Source organism: Chiloscyllium plagiosum, unplaced genomic scaffold, assembly GCF_037043375.1.
Source record: "Chiloscyllium plagiosum isolate Xiang-an unplaced genomic scaffold, Cpla_swu_hap1 HiC_scaffold_43, whole genome shotgun sequence".
NCBI lineage: Eukaryota > Metazoa > Chordata > Chondrichthyes > Orectolobiformes > Hemiscylliidae > Chiloscyllium > Chiloscyllium plagiosum.
Genome location: NW_028270181.1, coordinates 3,307,364 through 3,325,685, shown reverse-complemented (window position 1 = coordinate 3,325,685; position 18,322 = coordinate 3,307,364). Strand labels below are relative to the sequence as shown.

Sequence of the window (18,322 nt, the reverse complement as noted above, 5' to 3'; positions counted from 1 at the left end):
CCATGGGCTGGTGGGGTTGGTGGGTGCGGGTGTCCCAGAGATGTTCTCTGAAACAATCTGCAATTTGGCGTCCTGTCTCCCCGAGGTAGAGTAGACCACATCCGGTGTAATGGACACACTAGATGACATCTGTGAAGGTACAGGTAAATTTCTATCAGATGTGGGAGGATCCTTTGGTGCCTTGGATGGAGATGAGGGGGGAGGTGTGGGTGCAGGTTTTGCACTTCCTGCGATGGCAAGGGAAGGTGCCGGGACTGGGGTAAGGGCTGGTGAGGGGCATGGATCTGACAAGGGAGTCGTGGAGGGAATGGTCTCTCTGGAATGCTGATAGGGGTGGGGAGCGAAATATATCCCGAGTGGTGGGGTTTGTTTGTAGGTAGCGGAAGTGGCAGAGGATGATACGATGTATCCAGATGTTGGTGGGGTGGAAGGTGAGGACCGGGCAGTTCTATCCTTGTTGTGTTGGGAGGGGTGGGTTTTAAGGGCAGAGGTGAGGGAAGAGGAGGAGATTTGCTGGAGGACATCGTTGACCATATTGGAGGGGAAATTGCAGTCTTTGAAGAAGGAGGCCATTTGGGTGGAATTGGTCATCCTGAAAGCAGATGCGACGGAGGAATTGGAAATAAGAGATGGTGTTTTTACAGGAAGCAGGAGGGGAGGACATGCCCAGGTCGCTAAGGAGTCTGTGGGTTGGTAGTAGATGTCTGTGGCTAGTCGGTCGCCAGAGACGGAGATGGAGAGTTCCAGGAAGTGGAGGGAGGTGTCCGAGATGGTCCAGGTGAATTTGAGGTCAGGGTGAAAGGTGTTTGTGAAGTTGATGAACTGTTCAATCTCCTCATGGGAGCATGAGGTAGTGCCGATACAGTCATTAATGTAGCAGAGGAAAGGGTGGTGATGGTGCTGGTGTAGCTGCAGAAAATGAACTGTTCCATGTACCCGACAAAGAGGCAGGCATAGCTGGGGCCCATGCAGATGCCCATGAATGCCCCTTTGCATTGTAGGAAGTGGAAGGAGAAGTTGTTAAGAGTGATGACCAGTTCAGCCAGGCAGATGAGAGTGTCAGCCAGGTGAATCCGCCTGGCTGAACTGGTTCTCACCCTTAACAACTTCTCTTTCCAATCCTCCCACTTCCTCCAAATGAATGGGATAGCCATGGGCATCTGCATGGGCTCTAGCTATGCCTTCTTCTTTATCTGGTACAAGGAACAGTTCATCTTCCGCAGCTACACTAGCACGATCACCCACCATTTCCTCCGTTACATCAATGACTGTATCGGCGCTACCTCATGCTCCCACGAAGAGGTTGAACAGTTCATCAGCTTCACTAACACCTTTCACCCCGACATCAAATTCACCTGGACCATCTCAGACACCTCCCTCCACTTCCTGGACCTTTCCATCTCTGTCTCCAACAACCGACTAACCACGGACATCTACTACAAACCCACGGATTCCTCATCTATCTGGATTACACCTCCTCCTACCCTACGTCCTGTTAAAAATGCCATCCCTTATTCCCAATTCCTCTGCCTCCGCTGTATCTGCTCTCAGGTTGACTAATTCCACCATAGAAAATCCCAAATGGCCTCCTTCTTCAAAGACCGCAATTTCCCCTCCCACGTGGCTGATGATGTCCTCCAATTCCTGCACCTCTGCCCTTGAGCCTTACCCCTCCCAACGCATTAAGAACAGAAGCCTCCTGGTCCTCACCTTCCACCCCACCAACCTCTGGATACATTTCATCATCCCTACCACTTCTGCCACCTGCAAACAGACCCCACCACGAGGGATATATTTCCCTCTCCACCCCTATCAGTGTTCTGGAGAGACTATTCCCTCCACGACTCCCTTGTCAGATCCATGCCTCCCACCAACCTTTACCCCAATCCCAGCATCTTCCCTTGCCATTGCAGGAAGTGCAAAACCTGCGCCCACACCTTCCCCCTCACCTCCGTCCAAGGCCCCAAAGGATCCTCCCACATCCGATAGAAATTTACCTGTACTTCCACAAATGTCATCTTGTGTGTCCATTACTCCGGATGTGGTGTCCTCTACATCGGAGAGACAGGACACCAAATTGCAGATTGTTCCAGAGAACATCTCTGGGATACCCGCACCAACCAACCCCACCATCCAATGGCTAAATACTTCAACTCCGCCTCCCACTCACCACCAAGGACATGCAGGTCGTTAGTCTTCTCCTTCGCCAAACCCTAACTACCCAATGCCTGGAGGAAGAAAGCATCATCTTCAGCCTTTGATCCCGAGTGGCTGCAGGGTCCCATGTAGATTTCACCAGTTTCTTCATTTTCCCTCCCCCGCCTTATCCCAGTCTCAAGCCTCCAACTCAATCCTCTTGACCTGTCCATCATCTTTCCCATCTATCTGCTCCACCCTCCTCTCTGACGTCACCTTCTCCCTCACCTTCATCTGCCTATCTTATTCCTAGCTACCTTGCTCCCAGCCCCATCAACCCTCCCATTTATCTTTCAGAGCCCCAGCCCACAAGCCTCATTCCTAATGAAGGGCTTATGCTCGAAATGTTGATTCTCCTGCTCCTCGGATGTTGCCTGACCTGCTTTTCCAGTACCACACTCTTCGACTCTGATCTCCATCTGCAGTCCTCACTTTCTCCTTCTGAAATCATTATCAAGTTACAGCATATGGATGAAGAAGTATAGTAAGGAAAGAATGAATATTGATGATCTTCAAAGGTAATGATGCAGGATCAGTACAGAAGTCATTATTGTAGATGTATTAGCTACAAAACAGATTTAGTGGGATTACCAAACGCCGATAGTTGCAGTGAAATGTTCAAAAGTGGAGAGATCTCAGAGTAGTTGCAATATCAGAGAAATAGAGATATCAAATGCCAAGAAGGATGTCAAGTTTGAAGAGGGATGAAGTGCCATAAACAGTGTCTTAGTTTGGTCATCTCAGTGCTGTGAGAGTGACAAAGTTTGAGAAAGACAAATAGGGAATTGTGTAAAAAATGCCACCGATTTCAGACAGAAATATATATTCAAACATTTTAATGAGCAAAGGGAGGTTGGAACTCATATAGTAATTTTCAGGAAGACAGGAATTGCAAACGTATTTTGAGCTGAGAGGTGATAACAACATTTTCAAAATGGATTGAACCCATTACTAGAACATCCAACATGGGGAACTGGAAGGGAAACTGAGTAGTCAGCAGTTTATTGGGAATGGGATGAAGAGAGTAGAAGATGAATCACATGGATGACGTGAGTTAAAATGGGAATGTTGGGGAAATGGAAAAGACTCTGGGGAGGGAAGAGACAGCAATTGTTACTAAGGCCTGGGGTGGGAGAAATAATCCTAAAGCAAGATTCTACTTGGTGAAGAGGAAGAAAAGGAAGAAAGCAACAGAGGTGTTTATCCTAGTGAAAAGAAAGTCGAAGAAGTTCATTCACTTCTAGTTGGAGCTGAGATCTGAATGTCTCGGGTCAGGGGTTTGATGAAGAGGAGAGAAACAAGTGCTTCTTTCCTCTCTCCCAGGTCAGCCAGCTGGAGCAATCAGTTTTGGCAGAGGAATGTGAGGCTCTTGATGTGGTTAAGCCTGATCTGGAAATGAAGGGCTAAGTTTGTTGTGTGTGTGATGCATTAGACCTTGTCCTGTTTGGGCTTGAGGTGGTAAAGGTGAGGGGTATGCAATGGGCAGTGACTGCTATGCTAGATAGTGAAGGTTTACATGGAAGGAAGTGAGGTGATGGGCTACTGTCTGTTTGCCTTTGCACCTGAATATTACCACTTATTGATCATTTTTCTGAAGCGCATGTCATTGGTGATGTGATAGGATCTTCAATATGCAGCCATTGAAATGCAGTTCAGGACGAAAGGAGACATTTTAATATATGGCATTCTGCAGTTGAATTGCTGAAATTGCACACAGGTGACAATTACATATAATAGCTAGTAAACCTATGAAAAGAAATTTTTATGTGGGCTTGAACTGATCAACGTTAGATATGATATGGGTGGGAATGCATACCATCGAATCTGGATTAAAGACATCAGGATTTGATTCATAGATGAACCTTTCAACCCTGCGTTGCCTCTCTTTAAACATCAGGGATCCTTTATTCTTCAACAGTGACAGTTCCTCCAACATCACATCCCTTGGGATACTGATTTTCTTCCCAAGGTTAATCTCGCTTCCAGCTGTTACAGAGAATGGTAAACAAAAGAAACATGAAAGATGTTAAGGCTAAGGACAGGAGAGTGGAACACACATTTGGCCCCATGCCTTTATGACACTTTGGTCAGAATTATATTGATGGAGCTACTGAAGTGCTGCAAATGGCAGAGACACTGCTAACCTGTACTCAATAAATCAATCACGCACATCTTCAGCTGTTAGTACTGACTGTCAGCAGCTTCTCCAAATTAAAGTGCACTCCTGTCATCTGAGGAGGCATACCTGGCTCTCTACAAAAGTCGTAAAGTTACAAGATACTGAGAAAATGCACAGAAATAAAGCAATCAAACAGAACAGCGTGTCTAACTGTTTTTGTAATTAGCAGGTTAAAGAACTGAATAGTGTGACAGGGGTATTTTATAAATAGGGTGTGTTGACTCGTTGTCAAAAGGGTTGTCTTAAATAGACGAGATAGGTTGAACAACACGGGTAAAATGTGGGGCTTTTTGTCAAATAGTTTGGGATTTTAAAACTTTAAATCCAAGAAAATAGCACTCAACCATTCTAACATTTTTAGAAGGAGCCCCCATTTCTCACTTGACCTTGTTACAAAGTAGTAACAAATAAATATATCCTGCAGACGAAATGACAGTGTAATCCGAGTAAGTACTTTCAGTTTATCTGGAAAGAGCCAGTGTCTTTATAGGGAAAGCTACATCTGTCGCTTTGAGCGTGATGTTATAAATGCAAAACCTTACCATCCTTCAGCGTTTTTATAATTATTCTGCTGGTCCTTTTCTTCTTTATTGGGGCGGGGGTTCCAGCTAATGGCATGGTGGCTGGGATCAGTCCTTTCTTCTTGCTGAATAATGAGTTAGAAAAAAAAAGCACAAATCAATAGTGACATTGTACCAAAGAAATGGATCAGGACTTTCCAGTAATTGGTGGAATTACAATGCAATGGTAAACATTGTATTAGCGTTTGGTTCTGATCTCACTGTACTACATGCATAGACCTCACAAACATTTCAAACCAAGCTGTGGAAGAAGAAAGGAAAAATATTAATATATTCTTCATTCTTCTTCCATTAGCAACAGCATAATCATTCCACAACTCTGATAACCTTCTACTGGAACAAGCATCTATACAGCTCCCCGATGCTTGAAAAACTGAATATCAAACTGAATCACAGTCTAGAGAGCTTGTCCCACTTAGATTAAATGTATAGTTTTTAAAAATAACCACAAAGTTACTTGATGTGTTACAACTGTTTACAATAACTTACCTTTTAATGTAAAAAAAAAACTCCTGCTGGAATATCTCGTTGCAGTTTGCAGTTTCAGGTCAGAACTTTCCAAATCAAAATGTTCATGAGCTAAGATGAAGTTTTGTGAAGAAAGGACGGAGCAGGACTTGTGTCTGCACAGCACCAAGTGCTGATGCAAAGTGCAGTGAATTTGATTCCAAATGCACTGTGCATCATTGAGATAAATATAGTATTGAAAAGGGAGCTCGGATAGCAGAGAGACAAGATAAAACCATGTATGTAAGCAATCTTCAAACTTAAGGTTCTGACCAACTGCTCTGAGGGAAACGGAAATAAGTTGTGAAATTGAACTATAAACCTCAGGTAATCTCAATACACTAGTCATCATCAGGGATTCTGAGATTTGTCATCTTTTCTACTTAATTTACAGAAGAAAACCCAAAGGTTTTTGTGTGTTGGCATTAATCATTCAAGACAGGAGATTTACAGGTTTGATCCCTGTCCAGGTTTTATTTTGTTTGTTCCCAGCATGTGGGCGTTACTGGGTGGACCAGCTTTTATTGCCCATCCTATGAGCTGCTTTCTTGAACTGCTGCAGCGCATTTGAGGTAGGTAGACTCATGGTGCTATTAGGGTGGGAATTCCAAGATTTTAACCCAGAACACATAAAGGAATAGTGATATATTTCCAAGTCAGGATGGTATGTGACTTAGAGGGGAAGTTGCAGGTGGTGGTCTCTGGTATCTGCACACCTTGTCATCCAAGGTGGTAGAGGTTGCAGGTTTATAAGGTGCTGTTAGAGGACCTTTGGTGAGCTGCTGCAAAGTATCTTGTAGATAGTACACACTGCTGCTCCTGTATGTCAGTGGTGAAGGGAGTAAATGTTGAAGGTGGTGGATGTGGTGCCAATCAAACAGCTGCTTTATCCTAGATGATGTCCTGCTTCTTGAGTGTTATTAGGCCTAGCCTCAATCGGGCAAGTGAGTAGTATTCCAGCACATTCCTGACTTGTTCCTTGCAGATGGACCATAGAGGACTAGGGAGATAGTTTACTTGCTGTCAATTTCCTCACCTCTGACCTGCTCTTGGAGCCATAGCATTTACATAACTAGTCCAGGTTTGTCTCTGGTCCATAGTAACGCCCCTCATGATGTTGACATTAGGGGATTCGGCAATGGGAATGCCATTGAACATCAAGAGTGGTGAGTGCTCTATTGGAATTGGCCTAAATGCCTTCAGTTGAGTGAATTGAACATGGTTTTTATTGACTAGTGTACAACAGATGATTTGAATGGGTTCTCCTGTGAGAGCAGTGATCAATTTGTTGAATTTATCATTGAATTTAAAATAAATGGATGAGGTAAGAGGTGAGTACAGTTACTTGACAAATTGCAGACATGTTTTTGCATTTCCATGTTTGCAAATGTCAGAACAGAATTTGTTCTGCCTAACATAAAGTCATGTGATTGTCAAATATTTAGACCTATCAATTGCATTTGTTCAAGTATGCAAAGTTTCTCTCAAAACTCTTACTCTCATGGTCTTTCATGAAGAAACAACGGAGTAAAATTTGTCCTAGAGGGAAACTGTGGCAATGGTTTCTGTTCTCGCCCAACACCATTACCTACGGAATCCCTTGTCATCTATCATTGTCCTGTTCCTGTATAAAGTTTCTCTTCAACAATGTCATAGGAAGATAATGACATCAGTTTCTTGTGTACAATATCGACACCTAACTCTCACCAGCATCATCTCTCTTGACCCCTCTATTGTCTCTATGTTGCTAGAGACCTTGTCTGAAAGGTAGTCATGGATAAGACTTAAAATTGTTCAATTTAGCATTGAACTCCATTGCCCTTCCTGCTTTGTGTATCAGATTGAAAGGTTTTGTCCAGAACCTGTCCATGTCCATTTGGATTCTGAGTTAAACTTTGGATTCTATTATTCTTTTCATCACAAAGACTGACTACTTTCACCTTTACAACATTGCCTACCGCTACATTAGTCTCAGTTCACATAATGCAGAATCCATCATCTATGATTTTGGCACATCAGAACATAAATATTCCAAAGCATTCTTGATGTAATCTTCAGCCAGCTTAAAATTCAGCTTTTCCAAAGCTCTGTTCCTCATACTCTAACTTCTACAAAATCTCATTCAATCATTACCATTATGCTGACATATTTATATTGACTATTCATCAGTCAATGCCTTGACTCTTAAGACTCTAATTCTTGTTTTGAGTTCTCCCCTTGTTCTTACCCTCTTTATCACTGTGTTATGACATGGGGTAAACCCTCGTGCTTAATTTAAAACCAGGAACACAGATACGATTTATTCCGGGTGTCATCTGTAAATATTCAAGTGGCCAAGAACTATTTAAAGTAAAAATTAACAACTTTATTTCTTAAAGTATAACAGAGAATAATTAACCTACAACTATTTAGAATTCCTCACTCTAACTTATCTGTTACCTTCTCTTCTATTATACTAGTCTGATAAAATCCCTGATTATGATTTACAGGAAAATTCAAATTTTAGAACCAGCCAGCGGTGGAATCTTCTCTTTAACTTTGTTGGTAGATGGGCTCTCCAAATCAGCATTAAGGTTTTTCTCTGTGCAAACTCCTTCCCTAGACAGGCACCTCTCAGAGAGTTCTGACTAGCAGTGTACCTCTGTTGGTCTGGTGGCAGTTCTCCACCCAACTGTTCAGTTTTCCTTGGTCTTATACCCTAAAGCATCAGATTGTGTCATTGGCTTTTAAGATTGTCAATATACTCAATTCAAACTTGGTTAGAATTTGGTATTTTTTGGGGTATAATTTAAACTGATTGGCCTAATTCAAATCTGTTTTGTCGTTTCCAGGCAACCAGCTACCCCAGTAGCTGAAGCACATGTTACAGTGTGTCTTATTGAGAACACTTGGTGTTGTCACTGCTAGTCTTTACTCTCTTAAAGGTATAGTTCACCCATATCTTCATAACACCTCCCCCTTAAGAAAAAATAAACCATCATAATGAAAAGATGGCTTCATTTTTCTCTCTACTGTTTTAAACACATGACCTTAACATACAGATAACTGTAATATATGTTCACCTTAGCATCTTCTCATATATAGATATAGATATCATTAAATAAAGACAAAGCTCATCTAAACTCTATCAGTTAAATCCATGATAACGCATCTGAGATTACATTCTTCCGACCCGCTATATGTATGATTTTTAAATTAAATGGTCTGTAACATAAGACTCCAACAAAATAGTCTTACGCATTCTAAAAATGTAAGCGGATTGTGGTCAATGTCCACAGCCATCTCCTACACGTGTTCATGGCATACACATTAAAATGTTGTAAGGCCAGTACCAAACTCAATAGTTCTTTTGCGATCATAGAGTATTTCCTCGGTGGATGTTGATCATCTTCAAAAAGTAACCAACTGGCAGTTCAATCCCAACCTCATCTTCCTGCAGGAGTACAGCTCTAACTCCTATGTCACTAGCATCGATGGTGACTTTAAAAGGTTTTGAAAAGTTTGGTGCAGCTAAAACTGATTTGGTGGTTAATATGGCTTTCAAATGGTCGAATGCCTCCTGGCATGGTTCTGTCCACCAAAACTTTGTATTCAGCAATTCGGTTAATGGTGCCACTACACTGCTGAAGTTTGGAATCCGCTGAGTCCGAAGAATCAAAGCACCTCTTTCTTTGAGGTTGGTCGTGGAAATTCCTCAATGGCCTTCGTCTCTGCATTCCGTGGGGTCAACCTTCCATGACTGATGTTATATCCCAAGAACGTGGGCGGAAGTGAGGTTGGAGCGCAGAGCTGGTCGGGAAGGTAAGTGATTGATATTTGAGTGGGTGTGTTCTAGACCCCAGGCCCTACATAGTGTTCTAGACCCCAGGCCTCCCTCCCATCCTCCTCCTCTAACCTAATTTTAAAGTCCACAGGTAAGCTACTCAGTGTTCTTGTTTTGGAGACGTGGTGTAGAGTAATGGCAGCGCAGGCAGTGGAATGTTCCTCCTGCAGGATGTTTGAGGTAGGGGTGACCACCGATACTCCTGCCGACTTCATCTGCAGGAAATGCAGTCAGATCCTGCTCCTCACAGAACGAGTTAGGGAACTGGAACTGGAGTTGGATGAACTGAGGATTATTCGAGAGGCTGAGAGGGTGATAGATAGAAGCTACAGGGACATAGCTACGCCAGAGAACAGAGGTAGCTGGATAACAGTTAGAGGTGGGAAGGGGAGGAAGCAGGCAGTACAGGGATCCCCTGTAGTCATTCCCCTAAACAATAAGTATACCGCTTTGGATACTGTTGGGGGGGACGGCCTAGCAGGGGTAAGCTGCAGTGATCGGGTCTGTGGCGCGAGGTCTGGCTCTGAGACTCAGAAGGGAAAGGGGGAGAGGAGGAGAGCGCTAGTTATAGGAGACTCTCTAGTTAGACGGACGGACAGGCGGTTCTGTGGACATGGGCGAGACTCTCGGATGGTTTGTTGCCTCCCGGGTGCCAGGGTCCGAGACGTCTCGGACCGTGTCTTCAGAATCCTTAAGGGGGAGGGTGTGCGGCCAGAAGTTGTGGTGCACGTTGGCACCAACGACACAGGTAGGAAGAGGGGTGGGGAGGTCATTCAAGAGCTCAGGGAGTTAGGCTGGAAGCTAAAAGCTAGGACAGACAGAGTCGTCATCTCTGGGTTGTTGCCGGTGCCATGTGACAGTGAGGCAAGGAATAGGGAGAGAGTGCAGTTGAACACGTGGCTGCAAGGATGGTGTAGGAGGGAGGGCTTCAGGTATTTGGACAATTGGACTGCATTCTGGGGAAGGTGGGACCTGTACAAGCAGGACGGGTTGCACCTGAACCAGAAGGGCACCAATATCCTGGGGGGTAGGTTTGCTAGCACTCTTCGGGGGGGGGGTTTAAACTAATTTGGCAGGGGGATGGGATCCGGACTTGTAGTCCAGCAAGTAGGCTAGCTGTTTGTCAGGATGTCCAAGAATGTAGGGAGGCTGTGAAGAAGGTAGCACTGACAGGGAATACTTGCGGACACAGAGATGGATTCAACGCAAGGAGTATCAGAAATAAGGTGGGTGAACTTAAGGCGTGGATCAGTACCTGGGACTACGATGTTGTGGCCATCACGGAAACGTGGATAGAAGAGGGACAGGAATGGTTGTTGGAGGTTCCTGGTTACAGATGTTTCAGTAAGATTAGGGAGGGTGGTAAAAAAGGAGAGGGGGTGGCATTGCTAATTAGAAATGGTATAACGGCTGCAGAGGGGGATCTGCCTTTGGAGGTAGTATGGGCTGAAGTCAGAAATAGGAAAGGTGCAGTCACCTTGTTGGGTGTTTACTATAGGCCCCCCAATAGCAGCAGAGATGTGGAGAAACAGATTGGGAAACAGATTTTGGAAAGGTGCAGAAGCCACAGGGTAGTAGTCATGGGCGATTTCAACTTCCCAAATATTGATTGGAAGCTCTTTAGATCAATTAGATTGGATAGGGCGGTGTTTGTGCAGTGTGTCCAGGAAGCTTTTCTAACTCAGTATGTAGATTGTCCGACCAGAGGGGAGGCCATAATGGATTTGGTACTCGGTAATGAACCGGGACAAGTGATGGGCTTGTTAGTGGGTGAACATTTTGGTGATGGTGACCACAATTCTGTGACTTTCACCTTGGTTATGGAGAGAGATAGGTGCGTGCAACAGGGTAGGTTTTACAATTGGGGGAAGGGTAATTACGATGCTGTAAGACAGGATCTGAGGAGCATAAGTTGGGAGCATAGGCTGTCGGGGAAGGATGTCGTGGAAATGTGGAACTTTTTCAAGGAACAGATACGACGTGTCCTTGATATGTATGTACCTGTCAGGCAGGAAAGAAATAGTCGTGTGAGGGAACCTTGGTTGACGAGGGAGGTTGAATGTCTTGTAAAGAGGAAGAAGGAGGCTTACATAAGGTTGAGGAAACAGGGTTCAGACAGAGCAGTGGAGGGATACAGGATAGCCAGAAGGGACCTGAAGAAAGGGATTAGCAGAGCTAAGAGAGGGCATGAAAAATCTTTGGCGGATAGGATCAAGGATAACCCAAAGGCATTTTATGCGTATGTGAGAAACATGAGAATGATGAGAATGAGAGTAGGTCCGATCAAGGACAGTAGTGGGAGACTGTGTATTGAGTCGGAAGAGATAGGAGAGGTCTTGAATGAGTACTTTTCTTCAGTATTTACGAACGAGAGAGACCGTATTGTTGAAGAGGAGAGTGTGAAACGGACTGGTAAGCTAGAGGAGATACTTGTTAAGAAGGAAGATGTGTTGGACATTTTGAACAACTTGAGGATAGATAAGTCCCCCGGGCCTGACGGGATATATCCTAGGATTATGTGGGAAGCAAGAGAGAAAATTGCAGTACCGTTGGCAATGATCTTTTCGTCTTCACTGTCAACGGGGGTGGTACCAGGGGACTGGAGAGTGGCGAATGTTGTGCCCCTGTTCAAAAAAGGGAATAGGGATAACCCCGGGAATTACAGGCCAGTTAGTCTTACTTCGGTGGTAGGCAAAGTAATGGAAAGGGTACTGAGGGATAGGATTTATGAGTATCTGGAAAGACACTGCTTAATTAGGGACAGCCAGCACGGATTTGTGAGGGGTAGGTCTTGCCTTACAAGTCTTATTGAATTCTTTGAGGAGGTGACCAAGCATTTGGATGAGGGTAGAGCAGTGGATGTAGTATACATGGATTTTAGTAAGGCACTTGATAAGGTTCCCCATGGTAGGCTTATGCGGAAAGTCAGGAGGCATGGGATAGAGGGAAATTTGGCCAGTTGGATAGAAAACTGGCTAACCGGTCAAAGTCAGAGAGTGGTGGTAGCTGGTAAATATTCAGCCTGGAGCCCAGTTACAAGTGGAGTTCCGCAGGGATCAGTTCTGGGTCCTCTGCTGTTTGTAATTTTTATTAATGACTTGGATGAGGGAGTCGAAGGGTGGGTCAGTAAATTTGCAGATGATACGAAGATTGGTGGAGTTGTGGATAATGAGGAGGGCTGTTGTCGGCTGCAAAGGGACTTAGATATGATGCAGAGCTGGGCTGAGGAGTGGCAGATGGAGTTCAACCCTGCCAAGTGTGAGGTTGTCCTTTTTGGAAAGACAAATAAGAATGCGGAATACAGGGTTAATGGTAGGGTTCTTAGTGAGGTGGAGGAACAGAGGGATCTTGGGGTCTATGTTCATAGGTCTTTGAAAGTTGCCACTCAGGTGGATAGAGCTTGTAAGAAGGCCTATTAGCGTTCATTAGCAGAGGGATTGAATTCAAGAGTCGTGAAGTGATGTTGCAACTGTACAGGACTTTGGTAGGCCACATTTGGAGTACTGTGTGCAGTTCTGGTCGCCTCACTTTAGGAAAGACGTGGAAGCTTTGGAGAGGGTGCAGAGAAGATTTACCAGGATGTTGCCTGGAATGGAGAATAGGTCGTACGAGGATAGGTTGAGAGTGCTAGGCCTTTTCTCGTTGGAACGGCGAAGGATGAGGGGTGACTTGATAGAGGTTTATATAAGATGATCAGAGGAATAGATAGAGTAGACAGTCAGAAACTTTTTCCCCGGGTACAACAGAGTGTTACAAGGGGACATAAATTTAAGGTGAAGGGTGGAATAGGGGAGATGTCAGGGGTGGGTTCTTTACCCAGAGAGTGGTGGGGGCATGGAATGCGCTGCCTGTGGGAGTGGTAGAGTCAGAATCTTTGGTGACCTTTAAGCGGCAATTGGATAGGTACATGGATGGGTGCTTAAGCTAGGACAAATGTTCGGCACAACATCGTGGGCTGAAGGGCCTGTTCTGTGCTGTATTGTTCTATGTTCTATGTTCTAACGTCACCTCTGCTTTTGTGAATTCCATTTTATTTAAGTTTATCACCAGTTTTGCTTCTCGTACTCGTTCAAAGAGCTCTGCCAACTGTCATGTGATCTTTCCAGGACTTACTAAAGATCACTATATCATCCAAATAGACTGCACAGTTTGTTAACTCAGCCACAACTCTGTTCATGAGTCTTTGGAATGTGGTGGTTACATTCTTCTTTCCAAAGGGCATCACTTTAAACTGATAGAGCCCATTTGGGGTTTCAAACACAGAAATTTCTTTTGCCATCTCTGATAAAGGTACCTGCACATTAGGTAACTACACATTAAGTCCAACTTGGTGATGTAACTGGCTTGTCTGACTTTCTTGATACAGTCCTCCAATCTAGGAATTGGAAAGGAGTCCGATTCTGTATTGGCATGGTCCTTCTGATAATCCACACAGAATCATTGAGTTTCATCCGGTTTGAGAACTAAGACGATCAGTGAACTCCACTCACTGTGGCTTAGTTCGATGATGTCCTTGTCGAGCAAGGCCTCCACCTCCATCTGGACCTGTCTGGCTTTGAAAGGATTAAGCCGATAGGGATGTTGTTTTATTGGACCAATGTTCCCTACATCTACTTCATGGACAATAGCATTAGTCCTCCCATCTGATTCTTACATATGTCCTTGCACTGCAGTAACAAATATTTCAACTGCATTCTATGTTCCTGAGACAAAAAGTTTACTCACCTAACCTACTCCTCAAGGACTTCTTCATTTTTTAAATTTATTTTGAGGCACATGAAAATCCACATCATCTGGATTTGACTCCTCACTCTGCAGGGTAGTAACTATCACTTGTTTCTCCTGTTCTTTCTCTCTAGAATAATACAGTTTCAACATGTCCACATGACATACCCGATACCTTTTTTTCCTATCTGGCATCTTTGAGATAGTTCACCTGACTCAACTTTTTCTCAGTTTGATAGGGATCACTAAACCTGGTTTTGAAGGGATCTCCTATCACTGGTAACAGTACAAACACATCATCCCCTCGGGAAACCATCAGAGTCTCAGAGCTTTTATCTGCCACCTGTTTCATTCCATACTGTGCCCATTTTAGGAGCTGTTTAGCTAACTTAGCTGCTCGATTTAATCTCTCTCTCACTTCCGATACATAACCTAAGTGTGAGATCTCCAACCTTGGTCCTGTCAACTTTTCTTTAATTAATTTCGAAGGACCTATCACTTCATGACCAAATATTAACTCAAAGGGAGTAAACTGAGTAGATTAATTTGGACATCTCTAATGGCAAAGAATATGAATGGGATACCTTTATCCCAATCATTCAGGTAATCCTGACAGTATGCTCTCAATATGGTCTTCAAGGTCTGATGCCACCTTTCTAAAGCTCCCTGGGATTCAGGACGATATGCACTGGATTTAAAGTGCTGTATACCTAAGCTATCCATAACCTCCTTAACAGCCTAGTAGTAAAATTTGACCCTTGGTCTGACTGAATATCTCTAAGTTGCCTATATTGTGTGAAGAAAGCTACTAAATCCTCTACTGGCCTTTTTGCTTTGATACTCCGTAAGGGAATTGCCCTTGGAAATCTGGTAGACACAGACATTATGGTTAACAAATATGGGTTCCCACTTTTAGTTCTTGGGCGGGGACCTACACAATTGATTATAACTCACGTGAAAGGCTCTTCAAATGCAGGAATTGAAAATATAGAAGGCATGGTTAATAAGTTTGCAGATGACACCAAAATTGGTGGTACAGTGGAGGGTGAAGAAGGTTATCTAAGATTACAAAGACATCTTTATCAGTTGGGTCAATGGATGGACAAGTAACAGATGGAGCTTAATTTGGATAAATGTGAGGTATTGCATTTTGGTAAAACAACAAGGGCAGGACTTATACAGTTAAAGGTAGGGTCCTGCATAGTGTTGTTGAAGAGAGACCAAGGTGTTCAGGTACATAATTCTTTGAAGTCACATATATATAGTATTAGCTTCTGGATGTAGGTTTGCTCACTGAGCTGGTAGGTTCATTTCGTTAACATACTAGGTAACATCTTCAGTTAGCCTCGGGACAATGCACTGCTGATGATTCCTGCTTTCTATTTATGTGTTTCGGTTTCTTTAGGTTGGTGGTGTCATTTCCTGTCGTGATGTCATTTCCTGTTATTTTTCTCCGGGGGTGGTAAATGGGGTCCAAGTCAATGTGTTTGTTGATAGAGTAATAGAGTTGTTGATATATAGGATGATTAATAAGGTGGTTAGCACACTTGCCTTCATTGCTCAGACCTTTGAGAATAGGAATTAGGACATTATGCTGAGATTGTATAAGATGTTGGTGGGGTCTCTTCTAGAATGCTTTGTCCAGTTCTGGTCACGCTATTATAGGAAGGATATTATTAAATCGGAGAAGGTTCAGAAGAGATTTACCTGGATGTTGCTGGAGGATTTGAGTTATAAGAAGAGGCTGGGACCTTTTCACCTGGAGACTAGAAGGTCGAGGGATGACCTCATAGAGGTTTATAAAATCATTAGGGATACAGATGAGGTGAATGGCAAGTGTCTTTTCCATAGGATTGGGGATTTCAAGACTTGGGGCCATGTTTTAATGTGATAGAAGAAAGATTTCAATAAGACTTTGGGGCCATTTTCTTTACATAGAGAGTGGTTCGTGTGTGGAATGAACTTCCAGAGGAAGTGGTGGATGTGGATATAGTTACAATGTTTAAAAGATATTTAGATAAGTACATGGTGGTGACAATAGTTTAGTTTGTGATTATGGTCAGCATGGACTGGTAAACTGAAAGGCCTGTTTCTGTGCTGTTTGACTGTATATGTTTGATACTTTTTTTCTTAATTTTTCAAATAATAGCATTTGAATTGTTTCACTAACTTTGATACTTAATGTGCATTCCTGCTCTTAAAGAGCCCATAGAGTTTTTAGATCAATTTCTCTATTTTCAGAGTGTGCTGAGACAGGAATACAATCACTGTCACATGTCCTGTATCACAGTCTTACAACCTTTTCAAATTTCCAAAATTATGTTGCAATTAGACGTTTGCAATGAGGAGGCAGTCAGCTACTTTTAAAACTCTATGTCAAGTTATTCAACCTCTGAAGTGGCGGAGGCATGCAGTCAGTGCAAAACACTTATCCTCATTGCCCATAGGACGAGGAATTGAGAGGAATTGGGTGGTGGCAATTTTGTATCAGAGTACCTTTATTTATGTTCTTAAACATTCACAATCATGTGATTTTGTTACGAATAAATGTTTTAGTTTTATGTTAACAGTTGTCTATAATTATGCTATGAATTATAATTACTTGCTGTATTTGTATTATCATCACAATTTGGCACCTGCTGCCATGATATTTTTCATTAAACCACACTCTCTCCATCTTTCTATCCCAATTATCATCTTTCTACCATCCAGTCCACATGTGTAGACATGGCTGGGTTCAGTTGGTTTATGGATTATTGTACTCTCCAGTTTATCACAAGCAACATCATAGAACATCCTGCTGAGTTACATATAAACCCCAGGTGTCACTGGCTGGATTCCTTTGTATTTCTAACTTTGATTATCCTTCCACAACAATCTGAGGGATATGGTGCTAATTCTGGCCAGACCATGCTAGGAAGAATTTCAAAGCTGTGAAGATGATGCCAAGGGGAATCACTAGGACAGTGTCAGGGATGAAGGACAGAGAAAGACCAAGTTAAGGGGAGATTGAGTGGAGGTTCAGAATCATGAGAGTCTTTATGGAATAAGGACAAACTATGTTTAATGACTAGAGCTTTGAGGAAAAGGTGAAAGGAATGGGACCAATTGGATAGCCCAGTCATGATGTACTGTAAGAATCAATGGTCTTGAGCCACTTACAAGGAAGGGAAACTCCTGGTACTTCTTCATCACTTTGGCTGCAGACCATTTTATCCAAGTTGAGCTTCAACCAAGGTTTAAAGTCTTACTTACTCTTGGCTACAGTGAACTTGTATCTTCTCACTGAACAGAAATATAGCAGATTTTAATTGTATATTTCTGAAAAATAATATATTTATTCTTCATATTCCACACCCTCTTCTGTTGCCATCCACCGTCATGCTCCAGTTCTGGCTTGTGTTCTTTTTATCTCCATTGAAGTGTTGATTTTCTCTCATTGGTGACGTATGTGACTGATCGCAGGGCAATGAATTATGCTGCTCTCATAACGTGAAAGATGTGCTGTCACATGCTGCAGTGTCACATGGCAGTATCAGTACAAATGAGGGATATAAAAATATCAGTCAACTGGGAAAGTCAGTTCAAATGACACTCTCGGTGCACAGCTCAGGTTGCCAAGAATCAGAATTACCTGCCTAACCATCTTAGTGATCAGCTAGAGGATATCAGAGCTTTGGTTACAGCTACCCAGTTGATAAGCCTGTGTACTTTGAACGTAAGTCTCATATTTTCTATTTTATTCTGCCTCTGGTTTATCTCTGCCTTTGCTTTGCCTCCAGGCCAAAAGGAATAGTGCCAGTTGCTTGGAGATGATGGGAGTGTTGCATGTCATTCCTCCAGCATTCCTCCCTTCTCTCAGGCTGCTGTTCAGAGAACCGTGAACAGGGCTCCCAGATACCACATAGCCAGCAACACTAACTAAGAGAAACAGAACAAGTCATTAAAAGCAGTGAGCTGCATCCTGACTCCATCTATTATGTCTGTCAGGGGCTCCCTTGCACTCTCACCTGATTGATGGCACTGTAATGTGTAGTGGTGATATGTGTACAAGACCTATAATCCAGATAACGCAAACTTCAAACTTACCAGGACAACTTGAGAGTTTGAATTCAGTGTGAAAACAATTCAGGTAATTCACAATGGTCTCAGCAAAAGTGGCCATCAGATGGGTTTTTAAAACAAACAGTGGCCTATATGTAACTCCAGTCCCCCATAAACATTATTGACTCTTAACTGCCCTCTTCAGTGACTGAACAAACCACCAAATTGGATCCAACCTGCTAAAGTGCATTGTGAAGACTTACTACC

At 43.2% G+C, this 18,322-nt stretch overlaps 1 protein-coding gene and 1 long non-coding RNA gene across 2 annotated transcripts in view; one reads left to right on the top strand and one right to left on the bottom strand.

Moving 5' to 3' along the window:
• The window catches only part of myoz1a (myozenin 1a), a 29,681-nt gene extending 24,079 nt beyond the window's left edge, over positions 1 to 5,602 (bottom strand). Inside the window, exons 1-3 of the mRNA XM_043679233.2 lie at positions 5,446 to 5,602; positions 4,918 to 5,021; positions 4,013 to 4,182 (exon numbers count right to left, since the gene is read on the bottom strand). Coding sequence (XP_043535168.1) covers positions 4,013 to 4,182; positions 4,918 to 4,993 — 246 coding nt within the window. The 5' untranslated portion in view covers positions 4,994 to 5,021; positions 5,446 to 5,602. The remainder of the gene's footprint in view (positions 1 to 4,012; positions 4,183 to 4,917; positions 5,022 to 5,445) is intronic.
• The window catches only part of LOC148137421 (uncharacterized), a 101,312-nt gene that overhangs the window by 56,441 nt on the left and 26,549 nt on the right, over positions 1 to 18,322 (top strand). The gene's annotated exons all lie outside the window — the stretch shown is intronic.